Here is a 14,827-nt window from a genome sequence, read left to right on the forward strand (position 1 = left end):
CACATGCGGTTCTCTACAAGGCATCTGCCTCACTGTCTATATCACACACACACACACACACACACATACACAAACACAGAGGTGTCCTGTTTGTCATCTCACCTGCAAGAGAGAGCGGGGCACGCTATCACCTTCCACCTTAGCAGCTGGGGATTGTAGACTGTATGGAGGCTATGAGTTACGGACCAAATGCCCCTGTGGATGGGAACTAAGAAAATAAAACAAATGGTGGGAAACTAATTGAGAGTGACACCTGGGGAGATGGAAAAATCTGAGAGGAGAGGAAGGTGACTGCAGACAAGACAAGACAGTGTATTCCTGCTAGATCAGACTGATCAGCGTGAACACAGGCCAAGCTGCAGCACTGAGTTGGTTTTGATTGTTTTATGTTGACCCTGACTCGACTTTAGGGAAGATAGAAGCACAAAAGACATGTTCAGTCACTGTAACTCGGTCCAACTACAGTAGACAGGGTTCCTGAGAAAATATTTCCTTCTGAATAAATTGTGTCATGTCATGCTACGTCTCAGGTTGAGAGTATACAGTATGGGGCACAAATATCATACCCAGACATAATTTTGTCATGCTCTCTCGAACATCATTGGATACACATGTCTGGCGAGTACATTGTGTCATTTCGGTGGCTGGTTGGGTTTCAAGCATCACTTTGTGTCCACTTTCTGGCCAATAGGCTGAATTGCTGAGAACAAAGCCCTTACAAAGAGAGATGTAATGAAAGAGAAGGGGGAAAAAATCATGTACTAGGTCACACTCTTGTCTCTCTGTATGTGTTTAGATATATGGCGGATAATGGAATGGAACAATGAGCGTGAGGTGCGTGGTTATAAAAGAGGCCTGAGAGTTCTCAAGCTTTGCTGTATGTCGCGGTGTGAGAGGAGCGTGTGAGATTGTGCGTGCCGCCGTGTGGATGCTTGTTTTCTTACGTGACTCTTGATAAGGTGAGACAGCTTTGTATCGAATTTAATTCAGTCTGATTGTCTATTGTATTCATTAGCTGTACCATGTTTAGTCAGTTCAAATGAATCAGTTGAAACTTGAAACTAGATAGAAAAAAATAACCTCTGCTCATTTGAGTGACTGTGAAGAAGCAATGCAGTGAATAGGAAGTGTCCTCCTGCTTACTTGATTCCTGACCGTGTACTGTAATTATAAAATATAAACCAACTGGGAACAGATGATATAGAAGTTCAAAGGTGTGTTCAAGAATAACGTCTTGACATTTGGTGTTCTGTAAGACTTGAACAGAAAGCACTGATTTTTCCTGCCCAGATCCTGCTGAAGAAAACCCTCAGAAGTGCAGAAGTGAAAACATTTATTCTCGTTCACGACCTTTTGGTTATTGTGGTTAACAATACAGGATCTTCAAACAAAGGGATCATATTATTCTTTAAATATAAGAACGTACATAAATAGTGCAGTAGGATCTAGATTGCGATGAACTGTTTTTTTTTTAACCAGCTCTCATCTCTATTCTTTCTTTTGATTTATTTTTTGGTAGCCACTAAGATGAAGCTGGCTCTATCTTGTCACCTCTCACTGCTCCTTCTGCTTGTTGTAAACCTAACAGGTGAGCCATCTGAGAATATATTTACAGTACGTACTGTCTTCTTAACCTTTAATTAAACCTTCAGTCACACAGGGCTGACTTCATGTAACTCCACCTAAGTAAAAACTAAAAGCTACGAGCTTTTCTCATGTTATAAAACAGAACCTCTCCTCCTCGGCTCTTAGGTGTGGACGGGACGAGAATCATCGGGGGTGCAGAGGTACCACCCTTCTCCATCAAGTATCAGGCCTCCATCCTCTTCATGAACAACCACTTCTGTGGAGGCACCCTCGTCCACAAGCAGTGGGTGGTGTCTGCTGCCCACTGCTGGAGACCGTAAGTTACTGCAGTTTTACACCTGGGACAGATTTACTTAACGACCATAGAAGCACACACTGCACCTTGCATACGAATCTCAGAGCTGTGTATTAGAATGATCTGGAACAAATATGAGACTCTGAAACCACCACCATAAGGGTCTTTTGCCTTCTACTGTGCCCTCCTAGAAGTCACATGATCAAAGTGGTCTTGGGTGAGCATGACATCAATAAGGACGAGGCTACTGAGCAGAGGTTCAATGTCGCCTTGGTCATCCAGCACTACCAGTATCAACACTGGACATTTGACAATGACATCATGCTGCTTAAGGTAAGGGTTGACTGTGGAATGTGACATAGGGTTGCGTTTTGATGCAGATATGGATTTGATATAGATCCTGTGTTTTGGGGGCTTGAGTTGAAACCGATTTCAGACACTGATTAGATTTCTAATTAACATTGATGAGTCAGTGACCTGCAACACAATGCTGATGCAGAGTAAACAGCACAATGTCATGATAAATATATGCAATAAACCGTGAAAAATCTTGAATATATAGCTGTACAAATATTTACATTTCTAAATGATGTATGTCAGGTTTCATATTTGTGCTGCTCCTCAAATGACCCGTCACACAGATGTGTGATGGTAAACACAGATACAATTCATAAAATGTAAGATGTTTATGGATGTCTGTTATATATTTGCAGTCTCTGATAGCCAGTCGTGGATAAAGTATTCAGATACTTTACTTAAGTAAAATAACCAATACAACAAGGTAAAATACTTTGTTGCAAGGAAAAATCTAAAATTCTAAATCTTACTCAGGTAAAGTATTACAATTATCAGCAAAATGTAGAGAACACTACTATGACAGGCTGAGTAGCACTTAGTGGAGCTTCCCTTTAGCTATTATTCATTTTATTTGTTGGCTCAGTATTGACCTGCCTGTGACTCAATGAAAAGGCTCTTTTAGGGACTTCACTTTCAGTCAGTGAATATTTCCTCATTGATTCTTATTGTGCATATTGGGGATTATTAATGAAACTGAAATCCCAGTGCACTCCAACAATTTTGCCATTGAAACACAATAATGATCCTTAATACCTATTGAACTAGAGACCTGATTGAGAGGCTGTTTACCCTTTATTCAATGATCTGCTTCACAGTGATGTACTTATTTATCCTTCTCTGCCTCCGTCTGTTCCTGTTTTATTCATTGTATTCAGTTTTACACAGTGTTTGTATGCAATTTCTATGAGTCATCAGTCAATAGCACAGACAGCAGAGTAGGTCATTTAGAAGAGCAATAACCCTCTTCACTCGCATATGCATGCAAATAGAAAATGTGCAATGCTACCTTCAGCATTAGCTTTCTGCGTTGACTGACTGAAGGATATGTTCTCTGTGGGTCAGTTGGACCGGCCAGCTGACATCAACGCCACGGTCGAGCTGGCTTCTCTGCCAGACCCGGACTCACCGCCCTTGGCCAACTTTGCCAGGTGCACAGTCAGTGGCTGGGGTGTGACCTGGCTGTACAGCTACCAGTTGTCACCTGTACTGAAGTCTGTGGATGTAGAAATCTTTAACAACTGCAATTACTACTACTACTTCAGGATTACAGACAACATGATCTGTGCTGGATCTCGCTCTGGTGGGAAAGACTCCTGTCAGGTGAGGCATGAAGTTGTAATCATGTACTGTTATAATGAGATGTCACATTAAGGCGGAGTTTGCTGCAGTATTATTCAAAACAATGTGTTTTAGGACTTCCACCTGACTGAAATGTGTATTACTCTCAAACTGAGTGACATCAAAGAACAATTCATCTGAGTAACATCATTTTCTGGCACTGTTAAATCTGCATTAATTGATTTCTTTGGCCACTTGGGGGCGGTGTAACCTGATGGAAACACATCATTCACATAAAATTGGAGTTGTGTTTGGCTGACCAATTTAAAGTGTAACTTCACCCCCAAGGTTTGATAAGTCCATCCAGGGCATAGCATTTTACTTAATGCTTTATCTACACATTCTTGTTACAGCATAATAAAGCACCTTGCTATTGGTAGTGTGCTGACGGCTTAATTTCCAGTTAAATCGTGCAAGGCCCATGCTGGGTTAGAGTTCACAGGTTAGGACAAATCTACATCATGACATTTAAAAAAATAATAATAATGTTAACGCTAATGTAACCAGACCACCTTCTTCGTGTCAATCATTTTTTGTGTAGCACGCTGTGTAGCATCACAATCACAGCACAAGCCTGTTCTCTCCTGTCTGTTTAAAAGACTAGATGACGTTTTGAGCCATTTTCAACCCAAGAAATAGATTGTTATAAGTTTGGTAAGAAATGTCAATATTAACATTAACATTACCATTTGCCTTGTAGCTCTGTGTTTGTCTTCACCAACGTCAGGTGGAAAAAAATGTCTCTTTAGTTGCTAAATAATCCACTATGTTCACCGTTTGTCATACAACCTGAATAACAACTTGTTACTGTTTCCTCTTCCATCCTCAGGGTGACTCAGGAGGACCTCTTATTTGTAACGGTAAATTTGTGGGCATTGTATCTTGGGGCATCGGCTGTGCCTATGCTTACTACCCTGGCGTCTACACCAAGGTCAGAAACTACCTCCAATGGATCCACTGGGTTACCCAGAACTCTTAATAACAGACTCTTAATAACAGACTCTTAATAACAGACTCAACTAAGACTCTACTGTGATGAAGACTCAAATGGATCCTAATGGAACCAAAGGCCGTAATGGATATTTTTTGTTTACTTGTGTGCTTTTATTTTTAAAAATCTAATAATAAATCATTTGTCACAAACACCCCATGAGTGTGAACCCACAGGTAATAAACACAGTGAAGTTTCTTTTTTCGTTTTTTTAACACTTAGTGAATAATGTTGTGGCAAAATGACGAGAAGAGACGGCGAATTGAAGTTGCAACCAGCGGGAAGTGTTTTAATAAGAACAAGCCAACATCAACGAGTTTAGCAAATCGAAACAAATCCAAATGTATTACTTTTCACAGATCACTTTTATAGTCAAACTTCACCCCCCTTAAGTTACTTTCCACCAATCAAACCAGTCCGTTGAACCAAAAACAAAGCACATCTGGTCTCTTCATTATGTCATATAACTTTTGTCAAATAGGTGGAACTGTAACCTAAAGTTTTGATCCCTCACAGAATTGCAGCAACACAAGTGATTTATGTAAATTATATGTGCTTGATTATATACCAATACAGGACATTTGAGTTTCGGAATTTACTGTCCTAATTAAGAGATATTGTCTAAAATGTCTAATTTTCATAATGGGTGGAGTCAACGATGTCATCAACACATACATATCAGTCATTGTCTGGGCTTATTGAGAAAATACTTTTTACGTTTACGTTAATACTTCCGCTAACTTTGCAAGGTCTTTCGCTCGCTCCCGATCTGTGCCGTTTGGTTGCGTTTACCGTAAGTTTCAGCGTATAGGTGCACTAAAATGTAAGTGTCTGCTGAGTTGACCGCAGTAAAAAATCCAGGCGGAAATAAAAACCTTCTGTTTCAGTGTGTTGTAAACTCTATAGCTCAATGCCAGTAGCACTTACAGTGATTCTGACTGTTTGTGAAGAAACTTCAGTGTTACCTTTCAATAGAGACTAAAACCATACATGTACTCCCAATGGTTCAATAAGAGCTGTCAGTTTACTTTGGGTACGCCTTGGATAGGCGTTGTAGGTAAATTGTACAGGAGTGATAAGAGGTTAAGAGGCTCCACACCTAACAAGATAAAGTCTGTGGAAGTTGTAGTAGGCCGTTTGTTACTCCCTCAACTAAATCTGCACCAGAATACGTTTTATCTCACATACTGTACGTATGTGGCTTCATGTGAAGTGCAGTTTGTTTATCACAAGTTATCGCTTCACACAGACACTTCCTTCCTCTTTCACTGGTACTTAACCGCCAACTGAAACATTATACTGGTCTGTTTCAGTGGTAGAGTATGTGTAACTTAGCAGTCAATGTGGAGTGAAAAGAGTAACCCAGCACCTGTGGCACTATAGAAAGGGTCAGATACGATTCATCAGCATGAAGAAGACATGCTGAAAGAGCATCCTTTATCTTGTTATACCGTTTAACTTGTTTTGCAGTACAATCACTTTACAATCAAAGAACACATAAAGCTTTTCACCATTACTTGTAATTAGTTATGTATTATAAAAACAGGTTGACAGTTAATACAGTTTATTTACAGTATATATCATGCTATGAAATAAAAGCAAATGTAAAGTGATAAAACAACAGCGTAGAGTTGTAACAAATTAAGGCTTAAATGCATATAAAATGTCAACATTTTCATCCATAAAACAATGGCAAAAGGAGTTTTTAAAGAAGTGTGATGCTTCAGTTGCACATTATGGCTGGAAACCAAAAAGATGGACCTCATTATTAATGTTTTCCAGGAAAGTAACACATCTGTTTGTGTGGTGTAACATTTCAGTCTTGCTACTGCATTTATTCATTTGCTCACCCAAAGTGGACAAAACAAAGCGCTGAGTGCATGATTCAATTTAATATTAACACAGTAATCTTTCATATCGTGGTGAATCTGGCACGATAAATGCATTTAAATGATCATATATTTTCACATTGAACCTCTTAGGCCACCATCCCGGACTGCGGAATGTGTGCCATGGTGCTGGAGGTCTGCCTTCCATCGCCGTTACTTAACATCTGGTTTTAAAATCCTGAGGTGTTCAGATGAATGTTACTTAGTTATTCTCTGACAAATCACTACAGTGATATACTTTGCTGTATCCGGCCAACTGTTTCAGTGAATAACGCATCGTATTGTATTTTCTAAAATTATAACCTAATAAAATATAAATATTTATTGTTGCAGTTCTCTTACATTCCCTAATGTCAGTTAAAAACTAATTTAAATATTGTATTAGATATTCGTATTATCTAATATAGAGGGCCAGCTCATCACATCATCATGTTGTCACAAGAATTTGATTTTGTGTAAAAGAGATAAAAATGTTCAAAATATGTATACTAATTGTATTTAAGTGATGTTATTATTTGCTTTGATGATACATCAAGATTTGTATGACCTGTTAAAGAAAGGGATTATAACCTGCATGAGACATTTTTAGTAAAAGTATAAGATTTAATATCTTATTAAATTTCCTTTTTAACTTTAAAAACTATACAAAATATGGATCTACCTTTACAATATATTACATATTTCCCCTTTTGCCAAGTTATCTCTGCTGTGGGCTAATTTAGCTTAACAATAGAAGAATTCATGTGGCAGTTGTCTGGGCTCATAATACATTTTAATAATAATAATCCATTATCCATTCATAATTTTTAAATTGCACCAGATGAGGCCCAACACTTTCTCTCTGCAGGGGTAGCTAATGTCTGCAATACTTGAACATCATACGTGAGGGATATTTCTGTAGCATAAGTCTCGTGAGCTAAAGAATAGCCTGAAAAAAATCTGCTTGCTCAGTCGCAGCATCAGCTGCAGCATTCCTGTTGAAATGGGATCAGAAGCGTTAGTGTGAGCGTCACATTTCATAACACAGACATTTTTAGGGAGCAGTATGGCTTCTAGCAAGTCGGCCACGAGACGGTGGTGAGAAATGGGTTTGCCGGATGATTTCCAAAAGCTTCTGTGTTTCCACAGAGCGCCAAAGTCGTGCACTACACCAAAGGCATAGCGAGAGTCTGTGTAGATGTTAGCTATTTTATCGGCAGCAAGCTTACAGGCTTCCGTAAGAGCCACAGGTTCTGCAGCTTGAGCAGAAACGTGTGCTGGCAACTTACCGCTGCACAGAGTGTCATATGATGAGACTACAGCAAACCCAACCAACCCTTCTCCCGTGTCCGGCGTGTGGGATGCCAAACCGTCCACTAACAGTTGTAAATCAGCATTTGGTGGGCGTGTCTGTGAGGTCAGGTCTCTGTGTGCAGACCTGTTCAAGAGAAACAACACAGTTATGTGGCTCTCCATCTGCTGGAGTAGGAAAAAGAGTAGCAGGATTAAAATCTTTGTCATTAAAGGCATCAGTCGAGCAGTCAGTCCAGGTCAGTTTGTCATGCGCACAAAGATGTTAACCATGAATCATGGATAGAGGAATGCCTCTGTTTCTGAGTGGTTTGGGATCCACCGTCATACTATGACGTCAATCCTGTCGAGCTCATCATTTGTTTCTTAGTTTGTGTTTTAGGCACAGTTTGAATTGCCTGTATTCTCTTGGGAGAGAGGGTTTTGCCCTCTTCTGTGATCACATGTCCCAGATATGAAACTTTATCCGGAGCGAATTGCAACTTGGACGGATAGCCTTGTGACCATTTGCAGCCAAAGTTTGAGGTGCTCGTGGGTGCACCGACACATTAACTGCTTGTAAATCTTAGACAATCATCACCCAGGTGGTTCCCTCAAGTCTCGAGCTTTCCTTACCGGAATATTTTGGTGCGTGCACCGGTGAATCATCACATTAGATTATTATACCAACCTTCAATAAAGACTCAAGAACGGGTGTAATACCATTAATATCTCGATTGAGTGGATATTGCTTCTTGAATGAGCGGAAATCAGATTTTGAAATGAGGCGGATCACGATTTTGGGTGAACACTAGCACCCCTCACCTGTCTTACATCACACATTTGAAACCATGGTGTGTGTTTTCTTATCAAACATAAGTTGAGTTACTCCTTTCACTGTTGACATTGATGTACCTCTTGTTTTGTATACGTCACCCTTATTTCTGTAGAGTTTACCAGGATCCTCTGTGTTTCTGAGGTCAGTGAGTAGGGTGTCTGACTGTGCAGCCAGTCAGACATCCTCTCCATTCCTGGGCCTCATGCCAAGGACACAGTGTGATCTCCCCCTTAAACAACTCGTATTGCTTGGGAGACAGAGAAACAGAGACAGCAGCAGTATTTTCTGTGTGTTTGTCTAGTTTGTCATAGTCTATACTACACTAAATAGTCAGAATCTAAAGTTAGAGTCAGAGTGTTCAGTGTACATTTGTGTCATGTACACAACTGCTCTGTAATGATAGGTATTAATGCGATATCTCATTAGAAAGCTACGGTTCTTGTAATTCGATTTATGCAAACCATTTCAAGATACAATCACAACAGCAGGTACAGTTAACGTCTCTGTCAAACAAACACTCCAAAAATAGCCGATAAAATATCGCCGTCACTCACCGATTATGATTAATAACATTTCCCTCATGTATGATAGTCCGGCAAAAACGGTCTTGCTAGATTGCTAAGGGTCCACACGATCCAATCCAGTAAAAGATTTAGTCCAAAACACATTAGTACCTCCATAAAGACCCACGGGGGGGCTGTTGCATCATTTCAAATTAGCCTCTCTTGCTTGGGTAATGCTCGAGCCAATTGCAATCGATCTCTCTGAAATTCACGCGGCCGTACTCTTAGTAAACCATGTGTAAAATATTCATTTTCTGTCGTATTGTTATCAAATTTGAACTTGTACTCGGTACTATGACTTCATGCTATGGTACCATTGTGTTTTCCAGCTAATAAGTCCCAGCCATAGTTAACTGCAGGCATCTGTTGGCCAAAACAATTCCAGGCGGAAATAAAAACCTTCTGTTTCAGTGTGTTGTAAACTCTATAGCTCAATGCCAGTAGCACTTACAGTGATTCTGACTGTTTGTGAAGAAACTTCAGAGTGTTACCTTTCAATAGAGACTAAAACCATACATGTACTCCCAATGGTTCAATAAGAGCTGTCAGTTTACTTTGGGTACGCCTTGGATAGGCGTTTTAGGCAAATTGTACAGGAGTGGTAAGAGGTTTTAATGTGTGCGTCAGTGGTTCCCTCTCTGGGGTCCACTTGACCTTGTCCCTCGGACACGAACAAACAAAACAAAACAAAGTTCGGCAGTATATTTTCCTTTATCAATTTGATGTCTTATTGTTCCCTGTTTTCTTATTTGTGTCTTTCTGACATTTATTTCTTAATCTCTTTCTTTTTCCCTTAGACATTATTCCATATATTTCTGCTTCCCCTTTTCTGTTAACTGATGCGAAGTCGAGGAAAGCCTTGTTGCCCGGAAGAAAGCCTTGGTCCTCCCCTGTGATCAGCAGCACACAGTACCTGCGAAGCATTTCACGGTCAATTCCCCTGCTGCAGCAGCCGGTCCTTACACAACATTTCAGCTCAGAGTGACAGCTACTGAAAAGGCCTGTCTATATTCTGTTGGGATTTCCGCTTCTTACAGTTGTCATATGATGTTAACGGTCAAATCAGGACACTTTGTCTGTCTCTATCAAACACATTTACTGACATTAAAAAGAGTATAATTCCGTGTAACAAAAGAGGAAGTATTGATTCATGAGTAAAATGAAAAATGAGGAACACATGCCTCTGTAGTTTCCGTCCGGTCTAATCTATCTGCTCTCTTGTGTATTGCTGCACAGCTTTCTGCTTCCCACTATGACATCTAGTCTAATTAGTGCAACACTTGTGTGTGTGTCTGCGTGTGTGTGTGTGTGTGTGTGTGTAAAGACATTGCTTACTTTATAGAGTAGGGGAACAATAGGGACTTGGTCAAACAAGAGAACGCTGGGCTTATTTTCCACCTGCCAGCTATCCAGATAACTTAGGTAGTTGTCATCTGAAATAATAGCCAATGAAATTACGAAGAGAAGGATATGCAGATTCACCAGATTGCATCTTGGGAAAGTCTTTCGAACTCAAATGTAGTACCATGACTCAAATACCAGAGACCGATTATTAAGAGAAAAGTCTGGTTAATGAGAATTTTCAAGAATCTGCGAAATATGTTATAGTTAACCATACATTGACATAAAAAAACTATAGTTTATTGTAGTCTATGCGTTTTGATGTGGTGACTACAAGCCTCCAAATGCGCTTTTGCGCGGCAGTACTCTTAGTAAACCACGTGTAAAATATTCATTTTCTGTCATATTGTTATCAAATTTGAACTTGTACCAGGTACTATGACTTCATGCTATGGTACCATTGTGTTTTCCAGCTCACAGTGATTTTCACTGTGCGATTCTGAGATGGTCAGCAATGCACCAAGTGCAACCAACAATCCTTCCTGTGATCTCCACAACCCCTTTCCATACCTGTCGCCGCTCTTTTTCTGATTATTTAGGAACTATATGTATGATCATTGTCTGTATGTATGACAACTCTACTCCTCTCTGTACAGAGAGAGCGAGCCTGTAAGGCCCCGACATCTGGGCGTACAGCCAAACATACACTAGGGAGGTGGCGCAAGAGTTTATACTGGCTACTAAGTTGAGTTTACACAACACACATCTGGGCGTTCTGCCACCACCAAGTACACGGAGCTTGAACTTTTTTTTTTCTCCTAAACTGCACCAGAATAGGATCTGGACACAATATAATTCGGGATATATGCAGATGGATTGAAACAAACTATATATATTTTTTTCTTCACTTTGAACACATTAATCAAGCCACCCAAAATATATTTACTACATTTTTGGCTCCCTGTGATACATAACAAAAGTTAATGAACAAAAACGGCAGTTCACCTCTACCATCAATTACTATTTTTTAACAAAGAGGGAAAAATAAAATAAAAATACTCTAAGTTACAACTATACAACCACTGCGACACTAGTGTTACTAACTTTATACACTCTAATTGACAAGTTGAACTATAAGGTTTGGAAGCTTTGAGCTTGTGTACTGCTGTAGAGTCTCTTTGTAACCAGAGCAACTCAATAAAATCACGATGAAACTTTTACCTTCACAACTTACTTCCGGCTTGGTTAAACTGTTGCAACAGCGTTATCACTGGGTAAACAACCAAAAACATGCCAATAGCTCATACTCATGCAAAGCCAGCCGGGTGTATGAGTCATCAATAGTCAGCGTCTGTCTGTCAGTCAGTTTTTGTTCAAGTCTTTGTTTTTTTATCTTCTTTTTCTAATGTCAGACTTTGACTATGTGTAAGCTTCATTTTGAATTGCTTGTACTCTTTTGTTAACGAGAGATTCTTACTTTTGGGCTGCTTGTCACAGTTACAAATGTCGGGATGTTGGGGATTTACCCTCGGGCAAAAAGCCCACCGTATAATCTGACTCCAAAATACCACCTTCAGAAGGACCCCGCGCAGATCGTTTGATTGGAATTACATTCGATGAACAGAAGACGGTAGACGATCTATAAGTATTAACAATTTAATAAGTCAAGCATCAAAGCATAAAAAACATAGATCTATGGTTTCACAAAACACAAGAATTGATTAAGTATCCCTTGCAACAGACAGAAAGTCAGGGCTCAGTCCACGCATCTCTCCTCTCAGTGTTTTGTGAGCCCCGTTCTATCATTTCCCTGTTTCTTTATTCATTCTCATGAGGAGTTGACCTTGTCCTGCACAGGGACGAGTTATCTTCACACACACACACGCCAGGGTTGGGGCTACTGTGTGTGTGGGAGTCCAGTCGTTCTCAGGGATAACGAAATAGCTGTTCCTGCTTTCCACCTGTTGCTGCTACATAATATCGCACGGACTAACCCGCTTCACAACACATCTAGTTACTAGTTTAAGCTAAACCACCTGTGTGTCAGAGCTTCTTCTTTGTACGGGAAGTGCGTGCGTGCCTCACCCGGAGATTCAAACCTTTGCTCTATGACACACGCAACACTATTGCAAATGAGCACACACATAATACTTATACGTTTAATGCCTGTAAATACCGTTAGCATATTTCTACAATGTCATAGAACTTTCCAGAAGTTCAGAACATTGTGTTTTTATTTAGTTTGTTTTACAGTCACTCATCATCAGAGATTGAGGATACCTGCCAGACGCTGCAGTCAAGTCCTCTTTTAATGTTTTCATTCATGTGTGAGTTCATGCAATTCAGCGTTTCACTCTTAATGCTATTTTGATTCAGTGTCTGAGGCAGTGACGCTCCGATCGGAAAGCGGCCGATGGTATGCTACTGTTGTTCAGGGTTAGGTACCGATACCTGGAGTGGTATGCTATTGTTGTTCAGAGGTATGTACCAGGAGGGTGGATCACATTACTCCAGTTCTGAGGTCTTTGCACTGGCTTCCTGTCAAACAAAGAATTGACTTTAAAATCCTGCTGTTGGTTTATAAAGCACTGAATGGTTTAGGGCCAAAATACATCTCTGATCTGCTGCTACCTTATGAACCATCCCGACCCCTTAGGTCGTCTGGGACCGGTCTACTTTCTGTTCCCAGAGTCAGAACTAAACATGGAGAAGCAGCGTTCAGTTTTTCTGCTCCACATATCTGGAACAAAGTCCCAGAAAGCTGCAGGTCTGCTGAGACCCTCAGCTCATTTAAATCAAGATTAAAGACTTTTCTGTTTGCTGCTGCATTTAATTGAACCAGATTCAATTAATATATTAATCAATTTCCTGCATTTCTGCACTTTACTACTGTATTTTATTTCTTACACTGTTTTTTAATGTTTTAATGACTGTTTTTAATGTTTCAATGAATGTTCTTAATTGTTTTTAAATCTCCTTTTCTTTTGCCTTATGTTTTGATGCTTTTAATGGTTTCATGTGAAGCACTTTGAATTACCTTGTTGTTGAAATGTGCTATACAAATAAACTTGCCTTGCCTTGCCTTACCTATCCCAAGAGTGGTATGCTACTGTTGTTCAGAAGTAGGTACCTATCCCAAAAGTGGTATGCTATTGTTGTACAGGGTTAGGTACCGATACCTGGAGTGGTATGCTGTTGTTGTACAGGGTTAGGTACCTATCCCAAAAGTGGTATGCTATTGTTGTACAGGGTTAGGTACCGATACCTGGAGTGGTATGCTGTTGTTGTACAGGGTTAGGTACCTATCCCAAAAGTGGTATGCTATTGTTGTACAGGGTTAGGTACCGATACCTGGAGTGGTATGCTGTTGTTGTACAGGGTTAGGTACCTATCCCAAGAGTGGTATGCTACTGTTGTTCACGGTTAGGTATCGATACCTGAAGTGGTATGTGTTGAAGAAATCATTCAAGTCCAGTTCAGAAGTTGCTGTGATGTTGTGAGTTTATTAAAGCATGCAGGCACACTGGTGAGCACACAGAACAGATCTGAGCCGGTGAGCCGGCGCTACTAGTCTGAGGTTATCCTCATGAGTTCAGTTAAGCCGGTCATTAAAGATTTTATGATTTTTCTTCTAAACATGCAGTACATTGTGAATTTTGTGATGTAATATAAATGTCCCTTTATTATTTGTCTTGAGAACATGTATTAAACTGCAACAATTATGTATTGAATGTCTATTATGATTATCTTATTTGTTGGAAATTAAATGCAAAAGTATTGGGTTGTATTACCCTTTGTAAATAAACGGTAACATTCTAGCATATAATGTAAAATCACCGTAAAACCCAATTATCCTACTATCACATACTGTAATCCAGTATACGGTAAAATACTGTAAAAGTCAATTACGGTAGCTTCATCGTAAAAAATCAGTTAATTACTGGCGTCCCTGCTGCCAGTAAGTTACGGTTATTTTACGGTGAAATTGTTGAGAGTGTAGTTAGATATTATTTCTTCTGCTCATTAGATTTCTGCACAACACTTCTGAGTCTCTTGTCAGCGTAGCTTCCTGCCTTAAACAGAAACCACTCTTAACAGATTCCCTATTTTGTAGTTATTAATATGTAAATCTAAGCCAGTCCTTTTGTAGGCCTACTTCTCTCGAGCTCAGAGAAGGCCTCCGTAGACACTCCCACCTTATCACACAAGCGAGAATCACGCTGTACAGAAATAAATCTATGGTGAGATATGAAAATGTCTGATACGTGGCCTCTAGCGTGATTGTCGGTTGGCTGAAGAAGTGGAAGATGCCTCGGCCTCGACTCGAACACACGTTGGGGCGCCAATTATGTTGTGGCA

General features: G+C 40.0%; 1 protein-coding gene across 1 annotated transcript; it reads left to right on the plus strand.

Annotated features, from left to right (window-relative positions):
* The first annotated feature begins 1,413 nt into the window (after positions 1-1,413).
* On the plus strand, positions 1,414-4,574 carry LOC142954772 (trypsin-like). Its single transcript, XM_076095992.1, has 5 exons — positions 1,414-1,588; positions 1,753-1,903; positions 2,074-2,215; positions 3,302-3,559; positions 4,407-4,574. Exons 1-5 carry the CDS (start codon positions 1,456-1,458, stop codon positions 4,554-4,556), a joined length of 834 nt encoding a protein of 277 aa, XP_075952107.1. The 5' UTR covers positions 1,414-1,455; the 3' UTR covers positions 4,557-4,574.
* Positions 4,575-14,827: the final 10,253 nt, after the last annotated feature.

This window comes from Anarhichas minor, unplaced genomic scaffold, assembly GCF_050575085.1.
Source record: "Anarhichas minor isolate MPS153535 unplaced genomic scaffold, ASM5057508v1 ptg000021l, whole genome shotgun sequence".
Lineage (NCBI taxonomy): Eukaryota > Metazoa > Chordata > Actinopteri > Perciformes > Anarhichadidae > Anarhichas > Anarhichas minor.

Coding starts and splice junctions, on each gene's coding strand:
- LOC142954772 (XM_076095992.1), top strand. CDS start 1,456: ATGAACTGTTTTTTTTTTAACCAGCTCTCATCTCTATTCTTTCTTTTG. Junction 2,216..3,301: donor ATGACATCATGCTGCTTAAG/GTAAGGGTTGAC, acceptor TCTGTGGGTCAG/TTGGACCGGCCAGCTGACAT. Junction 3,560..4,406: donor GTGGGAAAGACTCCTGTCAG/GTGAGGCATGAA, acceptor TTCCATCCTCAG/GGTGACTCAGGAGGACCTCT.